Source organism: Mesoplodon bidens, assembly GCF_964165515.1.
Source record: "Mesoplodon bidens genome assembly, chromosome: 4".
Taxonomy (NCBI): Eukaryota; Metazoa; Chordata; class Mammalia; order Artiodactyla; family Ziphiidae; genus Mesoplodon; species Mesoplodon bidens.
Window position 1 is genome coordinate 57299059 of NC_138160.1, and position 18396 is coordinate 57317454.

An 18396-nucleotide genomic window follows, 5' to 3' on the forward strand; every position below is an offset into this window, starting at 1 on the left:
TAATTGTCATGGAGATCTTATTTAGTAATTATGTGGTAAATTAGAGAAGAAATTACTGATTTTATATCTGATAAAGATGCCATTTAAATGTATAATATAATACTTTTGTATGAAACTTTGTTGGTATTTTAAGTATTTTGAAAGCTAAAAAAATTTAGCAATCTGAATCATAAAATAGCATCTGTTAAAGGTTACTCTGTATACATTTATATATTTTTAAAATTCTGAAATAAATATACATTCACAGAAAGTTGCAAAAATAGTACAAAGGTTACGTTTTAAAATATTTTTGATATTCATTTTAATTCTTTGCTGTAGAATTCTTAAGTTGTATTTTAATAGTCATTGGTTAAGATGCTTAATTGTCTATCAAGTAACATGAGAATTTGAAGCCTTTTATATTAGGAAGAGACATTTTAGAATAAAATTTAACTTTACTGACAAAGAAAACATTATTTTTATGCCTCAGATTTAATTCAATATTATGGAACTTAAGTTGTGAGCTTTTAAGTATGAATGGAGCTCAAAACTAACATTTTTGTGGCCATGGCCATGTATATATTAGTTACTTTGAAGTTTTTTGGCAGTTTTCATTGGAATAGCTCAGGCTTTAACCTCATAAAATAACTAATTTAATGTGTGTGTATTTTCTATGCAGTATCAGTTTTCCAGTAACTTCAGCTGGTCAGGATGACATGTGTTTATCTAATTCTGGAAGAGATGATTCCGAAGAGCCTCCTGCTAATTTGGATCTTGTATCTAGGAAGAGATTTCATTGTAGGCTTGATGAAAGTGACCATGTTCCTCCTGCCAAAAAAAGTTCACTCACTTTAAGAGACGATTGTCAAAAATATACCTCTGAGGTAAGATGGAATCATTAAGCAAGTAAGATGGCCATATTGCAACAGATCTATTTTTCTTTTTCCTTTAGACTCTTTATATAAAGATAGCTCTAGGGACTTCCCTGGTGGCGCAGTGGTTGAGAGTCTGCCTGCCAATGCAGGGGACACGGGTTCGTGCCCCGGTCCGGGAAGATCCCACATGCTGCGGAGTGGCTGGGCCTGTGAGCCATGGCCGCTGAGCCTGCGCATCTGGAGCCTGTGCTCCACAACAGGAGAGGCCGCAACAGTGAGAGGCCCGCGTACCGCAAAAAAAAAAAGATAGCTCTATACTTTTTACCATAAATAATCCAGATAAAACCAGTTTTGGATTTTTACTTTCAACCAGTTCTAGGTGAAAATTGATGGATATTAATCAGAAAACCCATTCCCAGCACAGTGTCATTGGCTAAAAATTAAGCTGAAAGCATCATACAAATGTGGATCTTGGCTGTACCACTTAACAGCTGTGGGATCTTAGGCAAGATTCTTCACTTCTCTGAATGAGTTCCCTACTGTGTAAAATGGTAATAGTGATATCATCACTACCATTATCATAATGCTTAAAGCTTCCCGTTGCCCTTAGGAATAAAACCAGAACCTCTAAGGCACTGTTTTTGTTTGGCTGTTTTCTGGGTCTAATCTCATCTTGTGCTGGTCTCTGCCTTGCTAGCCATATTGACCATCTTTCAGTTTCTCAAATGCACCGTACTCCTCATGTCCCAGGCTTTTCTTTTGCTGTCTCTTCATTTATGAAACATTCCCTTGCAAAACACAGACTTCTTTAGCTCAATCATCACTACCTCAGGGACGCCTGACAATACAGTGCAGATTCAGTTACCAGCCACTGTGTTGTATATTTCTTAAGCACCCTCTTGTTTTTCTTTCTGGTAATCATCATAAGTTACTACACTATAGAACAACACTATGGAAAAATTAGAATCTATATTCTCAAAGGGACAGTTGAAGGGACAGTCCTTAGATGATAGTAGACAACAGAGGCGGTGTATTCTGCGATATCTGATAGGTTAAAAAATGGTATCCTGGAATAGTTTTTAATTTCTCTTATTATGAGTAAGGTTGAACATCTTTTCACATGCTTAAGAACCAGTTGTATTTCCTTTCCTTTGACGTGACTCTATACTCTTTACTCATTTTTCAATTGGGTTTGTTGATCTTTGTCTTGTAGATTTGGAGGAACTCTCTGTTTTGTATGTCTGTGATATGAGTTGCAAATTTTTTTTTCTCAGATTGTTGTCTTTTAACTCTACTTTTTGTGATTTTCTCATACAGACTTTTTTGCTAAACTTTTTAATGTGAAAGTTTTCAAACATTTAAAAAGGTAGACTGGCTAGTATAATGTATCCCTATGTATCAGTCATCCTATTTCAACATTTTGTCAGCATTCCATGCAGACACTGTTTCATTTTATTTTAAAAGTATATTTAATGACATGGAAAAAAGATCAGAGTACATCACTATATGCAAAACTAGGTCACCAGTTTAAAATAGGCCATTTAAAAAATGATAGATATACATTGGTGTGACTAAATATATAAGAAAAGTATGTATAGTGTCTCTTGGACCTGTTTGTGGCTTTTATTTTCTAAACTGTTTTCAGCATTTTAACGATAAAAAATTGCTTATAAATAGCCGAAGTTATAATTTTAAATTCTAGAATGTATATACACTGCACTCAGATAGACATGCAAATACTTTTTATTTTTCTGTAATCAGATATGTCAGTCTTTTGGGGAATTCCCTGGCATTCCAGTGGTTAGGACTTGGGTGCTCTCACTGCTGGGACCTGGGTTCGATCCCTGATAGGGGAACTAAGATCTCGCAAGCTGTGCAGCATGGCCAAAAAAAAAAAATTTCTTTTTTATTAGTCTTTTTTTTTTTTTTTTTTTTTTTTTACTTATTTATTTTTGGCTGCATTGGGTCTTCATTGCTGCACGCGGGCTTTTTCTAGTTGCAGTGAGTGGGGGCTACTCCTCCTTGTGGTGCATGGGCCTCTCACTGCTGTGGCCTCTCCTGCCGTGGAGCATGGGCTCTAGGCACACAGACTTCAGCAGTTGTGGCACGTGGGCTCAGTAGTTGTGGCTTGCGGGCTCTAGAACACCGGCTCAGTAATTGTGGCACACGGGCTTAGTTGCTCCGCGGCATGTGGGATCTTCCCGGACCAGGGCTTGAACCCGTGTCCCCTGCATTGGGAGGCGGATTCTTAACCACTGCGCCACCAGGGAAGTCCCTATTAGTCTTTTTATGTATAGCTTATGGAGTATGTTATACATTGAAGTTCTACCTTGAATTTAATATAAATTCTTTTAATTAATATTATTGATTTGTATAGAATTTATTTTGGTTTTAAGAACAGTGGAACCAACTTAATTTTCCCCAGATGCCTATCCATTTGTCCCAGCACCATTTTTTGAATAATTCATCTTTTGTCCGCTAATTTAAAATTCTACTTTTGGGGACTTCCCTGGCGGTCCAGTGGTTAAGGCTCTGAGCGTCAGGGAACTAAGATCCTGCATGCTGCACGGTGTGGCCAAAAAATAAAATAAAGGGGTATTTTTTTTTTAATAAAATGAAATTCCACTTTTGTCAGATATTAAATTCCCATACATATTTGGACATATTCCTGAACTTTCCTTTCTTCTTCATTGATTTACCTATTTGTTCTGGGGCCAGTATCACACTGTTTTAATTATTGTAGCTTTTAAGTGCTTTACTATCTTAAAAAGGGATAGTCTGGGGGCTTCCCTGGTGGCGCAGTGGTTAAGAATCCGCCTCCCAATGCAGGGGACACGGGTTCGAGTCCTGGTCCAGGAAGATCCCACATGCCGTGGAGCAACTAAGCCTGTGCGCCACAACTACTGAGCCTGCGTTCTAGAGCCCGCGAGCCACAACTACTGAAGCCCTCGTGCCTAGAGCCCATGCTCCGCAACAAGAGTAGCCCCCACTCTCCACAACTAGAGAAAGCCCACACGCAGCAATGAAGACCCAACGCAGCCAACAATAAATAAATTAAAAAAAAAAGGAATAGTCTGTCCCTCTCCCCAACCCCCAATACAATTTTCTTCTTTTTCCAAGTTTTTCCTAGTCGCTTATGTTTTTTCTTTTTTCTTGGCTGTGTTAGGTCTTTGTTGCTGCACGTGGACTTTCTCTAGTTGCATCGAGTGGGGGCTACTCTTCATTGCAGTGCACAGGCTTCTCATTGCGGTGGCTTCTCTTGTTGCGGAGCACGGGCTCTAGGTGCACAGGCTTCAGTAACTGTGGCTCACAGGCTCTAGAGCGCAGGCTCAGTAGTTGTGGCGCATGGGCTTAGTTGCTCAGCAGCATGTGGGATCTTCCTGGACCAGGACTCGAACCTGTGTCCCCTGCATTGGCAGGCGGATCCTTAACCACTGTGCCACCAGGGAAGTCTGCTTATGTGTTTTAAAGTTTATATTAATTTCAGATTTAGCTTATTCAGAGCTTAAAAAAAAACCTATTGATACTTGTGTTAGGATCATACTAAGTTGACAGATGAACATAGAGAAAATTGACATCATAAATGTGATGTTGAATCTTCCTGTCCAGAAACACAGTCTGTCTTTCCAATTGTTTAAGACTTCTTTTGTGTCTGTCTCTCAGGGGTATTTTAAGTTCTTCTTCATATAAATCTGGTACATTTCTTGTTGGATTATATCTAAGAATTTTATCTTTTTTGTTGCTATTATCATTGAGTTCTTTTTAATCTAGAGAGCTTTACTGAATTACCCTCATTGTGTATAGTAATTTTTCAGTTGGTTCTCTTGAGTTTTCTTAGTAAACAGTAATATCATCTGCCAATATAATTTTAATTCTTCTACTTTTTACACCTTTAATTTCTTTCTTTTCTAATTATATTGGCTAGTATAACTTTAAAAAAATCAGAAAATAGTCCTGATAGTGGACAACTTTTTCTTATTCCTGACTTTGATGGGAATACTTCCAGTGTTTATGAAGTGGGATGCTGCCTTTTGGATTGCAATAGTTGTATTTTATGCTGTTAAGAAAATGCCTGTCCGATTTTATGTGTTTTTTTAAGAATGATATTATTGGACACTTTTCCTGAAAATAGAGAGATGATATTATTTTTCTCCTCAGATCTGTTAATTTTTATTAATATGTTTTATAATATTAAATCATCTTTGTATTCCTGAAACAAACTTTTTTTTTTTGGCTGTGCCTCCAAGCTTGTGGGATCTTAGTTCCCTGACCAGGGATTGAACCCACGCCCTCAACAGTGAAAGCGTGGAGTCCTAACCACTGGACTGCCAGGGAATTCCCAAACAAACTGTTTGATCGTGATGTTTTAGTCTTTTGATGTGCTGCTAAATTATGCTTGTCATATTTCATTTGATAGTTTTGCACTGATTTGAGACTGGTTAGTTGGTATCAGTATTATGCTTGATTTATAAAAGGCATTTGGAAGCTTTCCCTCTTCTGCTATGCTGTGGAATAATTTAAATAATAGTTGCAGTGTCTTTTTTATAAATGTTTGGTAGAATTCCCACAAAACATGTCTGACCCTAGCTTTCTGGGAAATACAGGTTTTCTTTACTTAAGAAAGAAAGAAGGAAATAAAATTAAGAAAGAAGGAAGGAAATAAAATTAATTTTATTTGACAAATAGATTTCTAATTTTTTTTGTAAATTTTCTTAAAACAGGTGTGTTCAAAGGAATTAATAAATGTTTTGGAGAAAACAGGTGAGTAAAATAAATTTTAATGTGATTGCATTTTGCTAAGTACCCCTGATTATTTTTGATATATCTTGTTTAAATTTGGGATTGAAGCAGAGTCTTGCTCATTTTTCTCTAAGAATCACGTCTTTATTATTAGAAGTTTTTCTTCCCTTCTGAGATCTTAGATTTGGCACTTTTGGTGGCCATTAAAAGCTACTTTCATCCTGTATTTAATAGAAAATCATATGGCTCCAGGATTTCCTGTAAAAGCTCAACAACTACATTTAAGTAATTAGAAAGCTGGGTATTAAGGAGTTTTTATAGGTCCTTAGCTTTATCCTTTTTTGTTTTTAATTAATTTTTATTGGAGTATAGTTGATTTACAATGTTGTGTTAGTTTCTGCTGTATGGCAAAGTGAATCAGTTATATATATGTATAACTGATACATATGTATATGTATAACTCCACTCTTTTTAAGATTTTATTCCCATATAGGTCATTACAGAGTATTGAGTAGAGCTCCCTGTGCTATGCAGTAGGTTCTTATTAGTCATCTGTTTTATATATAGTAGTGTGTATATGTCAATCCCAATCTCCCAATTTATCCCTCTCCCTACCCCCCGCCCTTCCCCCCTTGGTAACCATAAGTTTTTTTTTCTATATCTGTGACTCTGTTTCTGTTTTGTAAATAGGTTCATTTGTACCATTTTTTTAGATTCCACATATAAGCGATATCATGTGATATTTGTCTTTCTCTGTCTGACTTAACTTCACTCAGTATGACAATCTCTAGGTCCATCCATGTTGCTGCAAATGGCATTTTTCGTTCTTTCTTATGGCTGAGTAATATTTCATTGTATATATGTACCACATCTTCTTTATCCATTCCTCCGTTGATGGATATTGAGGTTGCTTCCTTGTCACGGCTACTGTAAATAGTGCTGCAATGAACATTGGGGTACATGTATCTTTTCGAATTATTGTTTTCTCCAGTTATGTGCCCAGGAGTGGTATTGCTGGATCATATGGTAGCTTTATTTTTAGTTTTTTTTAAGGAAACTCCATACTGTTCTCCATAGTGGCTGTGCCAATTTATATTCCCACCAACAGTGTAGGAGGGTTCCCTTTTCTCCACACCCTCTCCAGCATTTATTGACTGTAGATTTTGTGATGATGGCCATTCTGACCTTAGCTTTACCCTTAATTAGAAAGTGATCACTTTTTCATTTTCAAGTTCAAGAAATATTTATGGAGAAAGCTTTTCTAAGTCAAAATATATTGATACGACCATTTTACATCTGAAGGTAGAAGCTGTTACCATAGCTTTTACCCATTATAATATTCCTAATAGTCCACTAATTTTTAGTTTAGCTTACTCTTATTAGGGTAGGTTCATGATAGAATATCATGGGTTTTCTTCTTCAAATATTGCAATTTAATTGGATGTATTAATTTCAATATGTGTGCTTACCATTTATTTTCTTTTTTGAAGGAGAGTCTTACAAGGGACAAGGCATCTTCCCTACCTCAGGAAACACACATACAATTCCAGAACCTCAGAAAGAGCAACTTGAACCAACTTTTCAGAGTATCAGATCTAAACCTCTTGATAAAATAACAGATACACAAGAAAAGAATACATCTCAGTTACCTCAGGATGAGATAGGGGTGTCTGATAAGGAAAAAAGAACTTGTGCTGCTTCTAAGTCTGAACAAATGGATAGCATCACATCATCTTCAAAAACCCCACTATCCAGGTATCATGAGAAAATCTTTAATAAATGTTTCTCTCTCTCCATTTTTCTCTCTCAGTGGATAAATATAACCTATATGGAATAGGTGTAACATGTATAACGACTGAGTCCAGTACTAAGGATGGTGTTTTGTAATCACACCCCTCTGTCAGAAATCTAAAGGGAAGGGGTGTCACCAAAGGAAATACAGTAAGGTCAGACACTTTCGGAGGACACTGCATATGACTAGAGCTTAACTTCAAGTGCTGAAACTTTGATTTTAGATAGAAAATCTTTAGAAGTTAGTATTGCACACTTTCTTTTCCAGATTGTTCATGGTTATTATTTTAATAATTATTTATTCTACCATACAGTAGCTGCCAGTGCAGATGTAGATGGTCTGAGACATAGGGCTAACATCAGAAGTAGCTCTGGAGGTGGTTTTATCGAAGTCCCAAATACTGTGTGCGTTTTTCTCTCTTGTGGCATACCAAAGAGGTACACCCTGGCTTTCTCCCTATAACACTAAGTGTGGAATTTAAGCCCAAAGCCAGCCTCTCCCACATTATTTCCTCATACTCTAGAAGTGAGTCTTCTGGGTTATGGATAACTATTGGCTTGTTGGCAGCATTCAAATCATTAACGTGGAGTTGGTGAGTTAGAGAGGGAGGACATGTACTAGTCTCCACTAAAGGAAAGTGGGGGAAAGGACATGTATAACTTGAAAAGGCATATTTAACGAACCTGTGTTTTTGTTATATAAACTACACCTTTTTTGGCGTAGAGATGTGCTGAAAATAGAACGAGGGTAGCATCATGGGGGTTTGGGTTAAAACAGTTGAGAAGCAGTACTCTAGAACAAGGGTCAGCAAATTTTGGGGGTAAAAGATCATGCAGTATATATTTTAGGCTTTGTGGGCCTTATATCTCTGTTGCAACTACTCAGCTATTCAACAGGTATGTAATCACATCTTTTTTTTAAATTAATTAATTAATTTTTATTAGTTTCTGCTTTATAACAAAGTGAATCAGTCATACATATACATCTGTTCCCACATCCCTTCCCTCATGCATCTCCCTGCCTCCCCCCTTCCCCATCCCACCCCTCCAAGCGGTCACAAAGCACCGAGCTGATCTCCCTGTGCTCTGCGGCTGCTTCCCACTATCTATCTACCTTACGTTTAGTAGTGTATATATGTCCATGCCTCTCTCTTGCTTTGTCACAGCTTACCCTTCCCCCTCCCCATATCCTCAAGTCCATTCTCAAGTAGGTCTGTGTCTTTATTCCTGTTTTACCCCTAGGTTCTTCATGACATTTTTTTAAAAATTCCATATATATGTGTTAGCATACGGTATTTGTCTTTCTCTTTCTGACTTACTTCACTCTGTATGACAGACTCTAGGTCTATCCACCTCATTACAAATAGCTCAGTTTCGTTTCTTTTTATGGCTGAGTAATATTCCATTGTATATATGTGCCACATCTTCTTTATCCATTCATCCGATGATGGACACTTAGGTTGTTTCCAGCTCCGGGCTATTGTGAATAGAGCTGCTATGAACATTTTGGTACATGACTCTTTTTTTTTTTTTTTTTTTTTTTTGGCGATACGCGGGCCTCTCACTGTTGTGGCCTCTCCCGTTGCGGAGCACAGGCTCCGGACGCGCAGGCTTAACGACCATGGCTCACGGGCCCAGCCTCACAGGTCCAGCTGCTCCGCGGCATGTGGGATCCTCCCGGAACAGGGCACGAACCCACGTCCCCTGCATCGGCAGGTGGACTCTCAACCACTGCGCCACCAGGGAAGCCCCATGACTCTTTTTGAATTATGGTTTTCTCAGGGTATATGCCTAGTAGTGGGATTGCTGGGTCATATGGTAGTTCTATTTTTAGTTTTTTAAGGAACCTCCATACTGTTCTCCATAGTGGCTGTACCAATTCACATTCCCACCAGCAGTGCAAGAGTGTTCCCTTTTCTCCACACCCTCTCCAGCATTTATTGTTTCTAGATTTCTTGATGATGGCCATTCTGACTGGTGTGAGATGATATCTCATTGTAGTTTTGATTTGCATTTCTCTAATGATTAATGATGTTGAGCATTCTTTCATGTGTTTGTTGGCAGTCTGTATATCTTCTTTGGAGAAATGCCTATTTAAGTCTTCTGCCCATTTTTGGATTGGATTGTTTGTTTTTTTGCTATTGAGCTGCATGAGCTGTTTATAAATTTTGGAGATTAATCCTTTGTCAGTTGCTTCATTTGCAAATATTTTCTCCCATTCTGAGGGTTGTCTTTTGGTCTTGTTTATGGTTTCCTTTGCTGTGCAAAAGCTTTGAAGTTTCATTAGGTCCCATTTGTTTATCTTTGTTTTTATTTCCCTTTCTCTAGGAGGTGGGTCCAAAAGGATCTTGCTGTGATTTATGTCATGGAGTGTTCTGCCTATGTTTTCCTCTAAGAGTTTGATAGTTTTTGGCCTTACATTTAGGTCTTTAATCCATTTTGAGCTTATTTTTGTGTATGGTGTTAGGGAATGATCTAATCTCATACTTTTACATGTCCCTGTCCAGTTTTCCCAGCACCACTTATTGAAGAAGCTGTCCTTTCTCCACTGTACATTCCTGCCTCCTTTATCAAAGATAAGTTGACCATATGTGCGTGGGTTGATCTCTGGGCTTTCTATCCTGTTCCATTGATCTATCTTTCTGTTTTTCTGCCAGTACCACACTGTCTTGATTACTGTAGCTTTGTAGTATAGTCTGAAGTCAGGGAGCCTGATTCCTCCAGCTTCATTTTTCGTTCTCAAGATTGCTTTGGCTATTCGGGGTCTTTTGTTTTTCCAAACAAATTTTGAAATTTTTTGTTCTAGTTCTGTGAAAAATGCCAGTGTAGTTTGATAGGGATTGCATTGAATCTGTTGATTGCTTTGGGTAGTAGAGTCATTTTCACAATATTGATTCTTACAATCCAGGAGCATGGTATATATCTCCATCTATTTGTATCATCTTTAATTTCTTTCATCAGTGTCTTATAATTTTCTGCATACAGGTCTTTTGTCTCCTTAGGTAGGTTTATTCCTAGGTATTTTATTCTTTTTGTTGCAATGGTAAATGGGAGTGTTTTCTTGAATTCATTTTCAGATTTTTCATCATTAGTGTACAGGAATGCCAGAGATTTCTGTGCATTAATTTTGTATCCTGCTACTTTACCAAATTCATTGATTAGCTCTATTAGTTTTCTGGTAGCATCTTTAGGATTCTCTATGTATAGTATCATGTCATCTGCAAACAGCGACAGCTTTACTTCTTCTTTTCCAATTTGGATTCCTTTTATTTCCTTTTCTTCTCTGATTGCTGTGGCTAAAACTTCCAAAACTATGTTGAATAAGAGTGGTGAGAGTGGGCAGCCTTGTCTTGTTCCTGATCTTAGTGGAAATGGTTTCAGTTTTTCACCATTGAGGACAGTGTTGGCTGTGGGTTTGTCATATATGGCCTTTATTATGTTGAGGAAAGTTCCCTCTATGCCTACTTTCTGCAGGGTTTTTATCATAAATGGGTGTTGAATTTTGTCAAAAGCTTTCTCTGCATCTATTGAGATGATCATATGGTTTTTCTCCTTCAATTTGTTAATATGGTGTATCACGTTGATTGATTTGCGTATATTGAAGAATCCTTGCATTCCTGGAATAAACCCCACTTGATCATGGTGTATGATCCTTTTAATGTGCTGTTGGATTCTGTTTGCTAGTATTTTGTTGAGGATTTTTGCATCTATGTTCACCAGTGATATTGGCCTGTAGTTTTCTTTCTTTGTGACATCCTTGTCTGGTTTTGGTATCAAGGTGATGGTGGCCTCGTAGAATGAGTTTGGGAGTGCTCCTCCCTCTGCTATACTTTGGAAGAGTTTGAGAAGGATAGGTGTTAGCTCTTCTCTAAATGTTTGGTAGAATTCGCCTGTGAAGCCATCTGGTCCTGGGCTTTTGTTTGTTGGAAGATTTTTAATCACAGTTTCAATTTCAGTGCTTGTGATTGGTCTATTCATATTTTCTATTTCTTCCTGATTCAGTCTTGGCAGGTTGTGCATTTCTAAGAATTTGTCCATTTCTTCCAGGTTGTCCATTTTATTGGCATAGAGTTGCTTGTAGTAATCTCTCATGATCGTTTGTATTTCTGCAGTGTCAGTTGTTACTTCTCCTTTTTCATTTCTAATTCTATTGATTTGAGTCTTCTCCCTTTTTTTCTTGATGAGTCTGGCTAATGGTTTGTCAATTTTGTTTATCTTCTCAAAGAACCAGCTTTTAGTTTGGTTGATCTTTGCTATCGTTTCCTTCATTTCTTTTTCATTTATTTCTGATCTGATCTTTATGATTTCTTTCCTTCTGCTAACTTTGGGGGTTTTTTGTTCTTCTTTCTCTAATTGCTTTAGGTGCAGGGTCAGGTTGTTTACTCGAGATGTTTCCTGTTTCTTAAGGTGGGATTGTATTGCTATAAACTTCCCCCTTAGAACTGCGTTTGCTGTGTCCCATAGGTTTTGGGTCGTCGTGTCTCCATTGTCATTTGTTTCTAGGTATTTTTTTATTTCCTCTTTGATTTCTTCAGTGATCACTTCGTTATTGAGTAGTGTATTGTTTAGCCTCCATGTGTTTGTATTTTTTACAGATCTTTTCCTGTAGTTGATGTCTAGTCTCATAGCATTGTGGTCGGAAAAGATACTTGATACAATTTCAATTTTCTTAAATTTACCAAGGCTTGATTTGTGACTCAAGATATGATCTATCCTGGAGAATGTTCCATGAGCACTTGAGAAAAATGTGTATTCTGTTGTTTTTGGATGGAATGTCCTATAAATATCAATTAAGTCCATCTTGTTTAATGTATCATTTAAAGCTTGTGTTTCCTTATTTATTTTCATTTTGGATGATCTGTCCACTGGTGAAAGTGGGGTGTTAAAGCCCCCTACTATGAGTGTGTTACTGTCGATTTCCCCTTTTATGGCTGTTAGTATTTGCCTTATGTATTGAGGTGCCCCTATGTTGGGTGCATAAATATTTACAATTGTTATATCTTCTTCTTGGATCGATCCCTTTATCATTATATAGTGTCCTTCTTTGTCTCTTCAAATAGTCTTTATTTTAAAGTCTATTTTGTCTGATATAAGAATTGCTACTCCAGCTTTCTTTTGATTTCCATTTGCATGGAATATCTTTTTCCATCCCCTTACTTTCAATCTGTATGTGTCTCTAGGTCTGAAGTGGGTCTCTTGTAGACAGCATATATATGGGTCTTGTTTTTGTATCCATTCAGCCAATCTGTGTCTTTTGGTGGGAGCATTTAATCCATTTACATTTAAGGTAATTATTGATATGTATGTTCCTATTCCCATTTCCTTAATTGCTTTGGGTTCGTTATTGTAGTTATATTCCTTCTGTTGTGTTTCTTGCCGAGAAAAGTTCCTTTAGCATTTGTTGTAAAGCTGGTTTGGTGGTGCTGAACTCTCTCAGCTTTTGCTTGTCTGTAAACGTTTTAATTTCTCCATCAAATCTGAATGAGATCCTTGCTGGGTAGAGTAATCTTGGTTGCAGGTTTTTCTCCTTCATCACTTTAATTATGTCCTGCCACTCCCTTCTGGCTTGTAGAGTTTCTGCTGAGAGATCAGCTGTTAACCTGATGGGGATTCCCTTGTGTGTTATTTGTTTTTTTTCCCTTGCTGCTTTTAATATGATTTCTTTGTGTTTAATTTTTTTTTTTTTTTTTTTTTTTTTGCGTTACGCGGGCCTCTCACGTTGCAGAGCACAGGCTCCGGACGCGCAGGCCCAGCGGCCACGGCTTACGGGCCCAGCCGCTCCACGGCATGTGGGATCTTCCCGGACCGGGGCACGAACCCGCGTCCCCTGCATCAGCAGGCGGACTCTCAACCACTGCGCCACCAGGGAAGCCCCCTTTGTGTTTAATTTTTGACAGTTTGATTAATATGTGTCTTGGGTATTTCTCCTTGGATTTATTCTGTATGGGACTCTCTGTGCCTCCTGGACTTGATTAACTATTTCCTTTCCCATATTAGGGAAGTTTTCAACTATAATCTCTTCAAATATTTTCTCAGTCCCTTTCTTTTTCTCTTCTTCTTCTGGAACCCCTATAATTCGAATGTTGGTGCGTTTAATGTTGTCCCAGAGGTCTCTGAGACTGTCCTCTGTTCTTTTCATTCTTTTTTCTTTATTTTGCTCTGCATCAGTTATTTCCACTATTTTATCTTCCACCTCACTTATCCGTTCTTCTGCCTCAGTTATTCTGCTGTTGATCCCATCTAGAGTATTTTTCATTTCATTTATTGTGTTTTTAATCGATGCTTGATTCATCTTTAGTTCTTCTAGCTCCTTGTTAACTGTTTCTTGCATTTTGTCTATTCTCTTTCCAAGATTTTGGATCTTGGAAATAGAATCTTGGATGATCTTTACTATCATTATTCTGAATTCTTTTTCAGGTAGACTGCCTATTACCTCTTCATTTGTTAGGTCTGGTAGGTTTTGATCTTGCTCCTTCACCTGCTGTGTGTTTTTCTGTCTTCTCATTTTGCTTCTGTTACTGTGTTTGGGGTCTCCTTTTTGCAGGCTGCAGATTCGTAGTTCCCGTTGTTTTTGGTGTCTGTCCCCAGTGGCTAAGGTTGTTTCAGTAGGTTGTGTAGGCTTCCTGGTGGGGGGGACTAGTGCCTGTGTTCTGGTGGTTGAGGCTCGATCTTGTCATTCTGGTGGACAGGTCCACATCTGGTGGTGTGTTTTGGGGTGCCTGTGACCTTATTATGTTTTTAGGCAGCCTCTCTGCTAATGGGTGGGGTTGTGTTCCTGTCTTGCTAGTTGCTTGGCATAGGGTGACCAGCACTGTAGCTTGCTGGTCGTTGACTAAATCTGGGTGCTGGTGTTGAGATGGAGATCTCTGGGAGATTTTTGCCGCTTGATATTATGTGGAGCTGGGAGGTCTCTTGTGGACCCGTGTCCTGAAGTTGGCTCTCCCACTTCAGAGGCACAGCACTGACTCCTGGCTGCAGCACCAAGAGCCTTTCATCTACCTGGCTCAGAATAAAAGGGAGAAAAAGTAGAAAGAAAGAATTAGTAGAAGAAAGAGAGAGAGAAAGAAAGGAAGAAGGAAAGGAAGGAAGGAAGAAAGAAAGAAAGAAAGAAAGGAGGGAGGGAGGGAGGAATGACGGAAAGAAAGAAAGGAGGGAGGGAGGGAGGAAGGAAAGAAAAAGAAAGAGTAAAAGGAAGAAGGGAGGGAGGGAGGGAGGAAGGAAAGAAAGAGAGAAAGGAGGGGCGGAGGGAGGGAGGAAGGAAAGAAAAAGAAAGAGTAAAAGGAAGAAGGGAGGGAGGGAGGGAAGAAGGAAAGAAAGAGAGAAAGGAGGGGCGGAGGGAGGGAGGAAGGAAGGGAAGGTAGGAAAAAAAGAAAGAGCAGGTAAAGTAAAATAGAATAAAGTATAAAATATAGTAGCGTTATTAAAAAGTAATTATTGAAAAAAAAACGGACAGATAGAACCCTGGGACATATGGTGGAAGCAAAGCTATACAGAGAAAATCTCACACAGAAGCATACACATACACATTCACAAAAAGAGAGCAGGGGGGAAAATCGAAAATCGTGCTCTCAAAGTCCACCTCCTTAATTTGGGATAATTCATTGTAAAAAGAGGAAAAGGGGAAAAAGTCTTAAATCTTGTCCTCAAAGTCCACCTCCTCAATTTTGGATGATTCGCTGTCCATTCATGCACTCCACAGACGCAGGGCACATCAAGTGGACCGTGGAGCTTTAATCCGCTGCTTCCGAGGCTGCCCAGAGAGATTTCCCTTGCAAAGCCACTAATCTTCATGAAATCCAACTCTCCATGTTTACTCCATGTTTACCCTGGGGCAGCTCGCTCTTTTCTCCATCCCTACAGGGAGGCTCCAGTTTCCCGAAGTTCTGCCTGGCACTGGGACGCCAAAACGCCTGGGGGAAGAACCTTCCCTTCTGGTTCGCGTTTTGCACAAGTGCGCCACGGGCCCAGCTGGGCTAACGGATAGTCCTGGTTGCTCTAATCACATCTTTTTACATATATGGTTACATATTACATATGTGGTGTGTATATATATAATATACCACATATGTAATATGTAACCATATATGTAAATAGATGAGCATGCTGTGTTCCAGTAAACTTATTTATAGAATCAGGTGGTGGACTTCACTTGGCCTGTGGATCATAGCTTGCTGACTCCTGCTCTAGAGCCCTTCTACTCAGTGTGTGGTCCTGGCACCAGCAGCAGGGACATCATTGGAGAACTCAGTAGAAATACAGAACTCAGGCCCCACTTCCCCACCAACTCAGTCAGAATCTTCATTTTGATAAGATCCCCACGTGATGTGTATGCCTTTCAGGCTTGAGAAGTACTGCTCTAGAGTAAGCTTTGACCTTTGTCACAAATATACATCATGGCAGAGTGATATCACTACTTAGTGTATCAGTATTTAGTAGGTGTACCACTCCTGTGGTATCATATGTGCCATTTTAGCATTCATGGAAAGAAGTTGGCATTAAGAATATGCCTTCCTGGGACTTCCCTGGTGGGCCAGTGGTTAAGACTGTGTGCTTACAATGTAGGGGGCATGGGTTTGATCCCTGGTCGGGGAACTAAGATCCCACATGCTGGGCAGCATGGCCAAAAAAAAAAAAAAAAAGTTTAACTATACAGATATAGATGTCCTACAGAATTTGGCACATTCCTGCTTTCAGCTTCTTTGCTGCAATATCCTGCCTATGAAAAATTTAGTGAATAAATATTTTAAAAAATGTGTCTTCCTGGATATTCTTGAATGTCTTTACATTTGCATTTCTAGACCTGGCAGAAGACCCCTGGGATTTTTGTCTCTAATATGTTCAAAGAATAGTTTGGAGTCTGATGAACCTACTCAGGTTCATAGCAAGAAACGCCTGAAACCTCTTATACCTGTATCAAGACAGAATCTGAAAAGATCTAATCCGCTCAATACAAGCCAGAAAAAAACTCAAGAGTCCTCTGATCTTCCATCTCCAAGTGTTGTTGTTAATACTCAAGCTAAAAATATTGATAGTTCAGCAACTCAGGTATGTGATAACTAATCTTTGTTTGTTTATTTGTATAGAATGGGTTGGATATCAGACTCAACTTGGAAAAACATGGCAATTGTTATTTTCATCTGAATATCAGAAATTATTGCAGAGCAACTCCACTCCATCTCCTCCCTATCCTACCCCACTGTACTGGAAGAAGATAAGGTGTTGAATTAGAAAGTTACAGCTAGTTTAATATAGAGCCATTGAACTAATCATAAATGGACACTTAATTGCCATTCCTTTACTGCAGAGACCCTTCTGACCTGTGGAGGCAAAACAAAGCAGTGCTTGCATTGTATTTCCTTTAGGACAAATGTCATGACACCTACAAAAATTCAAGGAACAGTAAAATTAGAATTCATTTGCATGTTTCCTTTCTGTGCAGTCTGAAGCTGTGATAGCAAGTACTGGGGCAGAAAATTTTGTGAACTTGTATCAAAGACTTTGGAAGAATATTGGGGTGACTTCAGATCTCAACAAAGAAAAGGCTGGTGACCATCTATTGGATAGCATGAGCCTCAAAGGAAGGAGTCCTTTTGTAAAGAACATTTTTAACGTTTTAAAAATATTTTAAATTATTTCCTACAACTATGTTCTGAGACCAGGACTTTATGAGTCTATTATTATTGCCAAATTACTTTGGAGAATAGTTGTAATTACCGGTAGTGTAACAATGCCAGTTTAATCACATTCTTGCCAGCCTGAGATACTACTCTTCAAAATACATTTGTTTTTCTTATTTAATATAATGGTGGTGGGGGGTGGAAATGTCATTTCATTTTTAAAATTTGCAATTCTTCAGTTATTAGTGAGTTGTGTTCTTTCCCATATATTTACTAGATTTTCTGATTTTTTTCTTTTTTTCTTTTTTGTTCCTATCTTCTGCTGATTTATAGGTTTGGGGATCTTAGTAGTTTTCTTACCAATTTGTATGAGATCCTTATGTATGTAAATAAGCCACGTACCTTTTAGCTTTTATTGCAAGTATTTTTTCCAAAATTATTTACTTTTTTAAATTTGGGGGAATTTTTGTTATACATAACTTTTAAATGTTTAGTCAAATCCATTACTTGTTTCTTTGCAATTTGTTAAATTGCTTTTATGATGAAAAGTTTTTCTCCAGAGGTATAAAATTTTAAAACTTTAACTCTGTTCATGGTTATTGACTTTGGTATGTAGTGTGAGGGAAGAATTTAAACTAAATGTTGTTCTCAAATTGCTACTTCATTTTTTTGAGTAAGCAATATATTCCACATGTCTTAAAATTCATAACCTACAAAAGAGAGTTTATAGGAAAAAGTTTCCCACATCTGTCCTTTAGCTTCCTAGTTCCTCCTTTCCACAGGTATATGGTATTATCAGATTTTGGTTTACTTTTCCAGAGACATTTTAATATACACAAATATAAACATTTTTCTTCTTTTTTTCATAAATAATAGCGTATCAGTCTCTGCTTTGGTTTTTTCACCTAATAGTATGTCTTGGAGACCTTGCAAACAGTAGATAAAGGGCTTCCTCTTCTCTCTTGCTCTCTTTAAAAAATTTAAATTATTAACTTCTTATTTTGAGATAACTGTAGATTCACATGCAGTTGTAAACAACTATACAGAGAGATCCCATCTACCCTTTACCCAGTTTTCCCCAGTGGTAACATCTTACAAAACTCTCCTATAATATCACAACCACTATATTGCATTGCTACAGTCAACATACAGAACAGTTCCATCACCACAGAGATCCTTTGTGTTGCCCTTTTATAGACACACCTACTTCCCTCCTGCTCCCCACTCTCTCTTTATCTTCTGGCAAGCTGGTTGCCATTAAATTCGTCATTGCAAGAATGTTCTATGAATGGAATCATATATTTGGGATTGGTGTCTTTTCACTCAATGGTAGTTCCCTAGAGAGTCATCCAGATTATTTTATGTATCAAATAGTTTGTTTCTTTTTATTGCTG

General features: G+C 38.1%; 1 protein-coding gene across 3 annotated transcripts in view; it reads left to right on the forward strand.

Moving 5' to 3' along the window:
- BDP1 (BDP1 general transcription factor IIIB subunit) overlaps positions 1-18396 on the forward strand; it is a 95620-nt gene that overhangs the window by 72837 nt on the left and 4387 nt on the right. For all 3 annotated transcript variants that reach the window (XM_081233556.1, XM_081233557.1, XM_081233558.1), the window contains 4 exons: positions 659-863; positions 5576-5615; positions 7085-7349; positions 16184-16430. In XM_081233556.1, coding sequence (XP_081089682.1) covers positions 659-863; positions 5576-5615; positions 7085-7349; positions 16184-16430 — 757 coding nt within the window. The remainder of the gene's footprint in view (positions 1-658; positions 864-5575; positions 5616-7084; positions 7350-16183; positions 16431-18396) is intronic.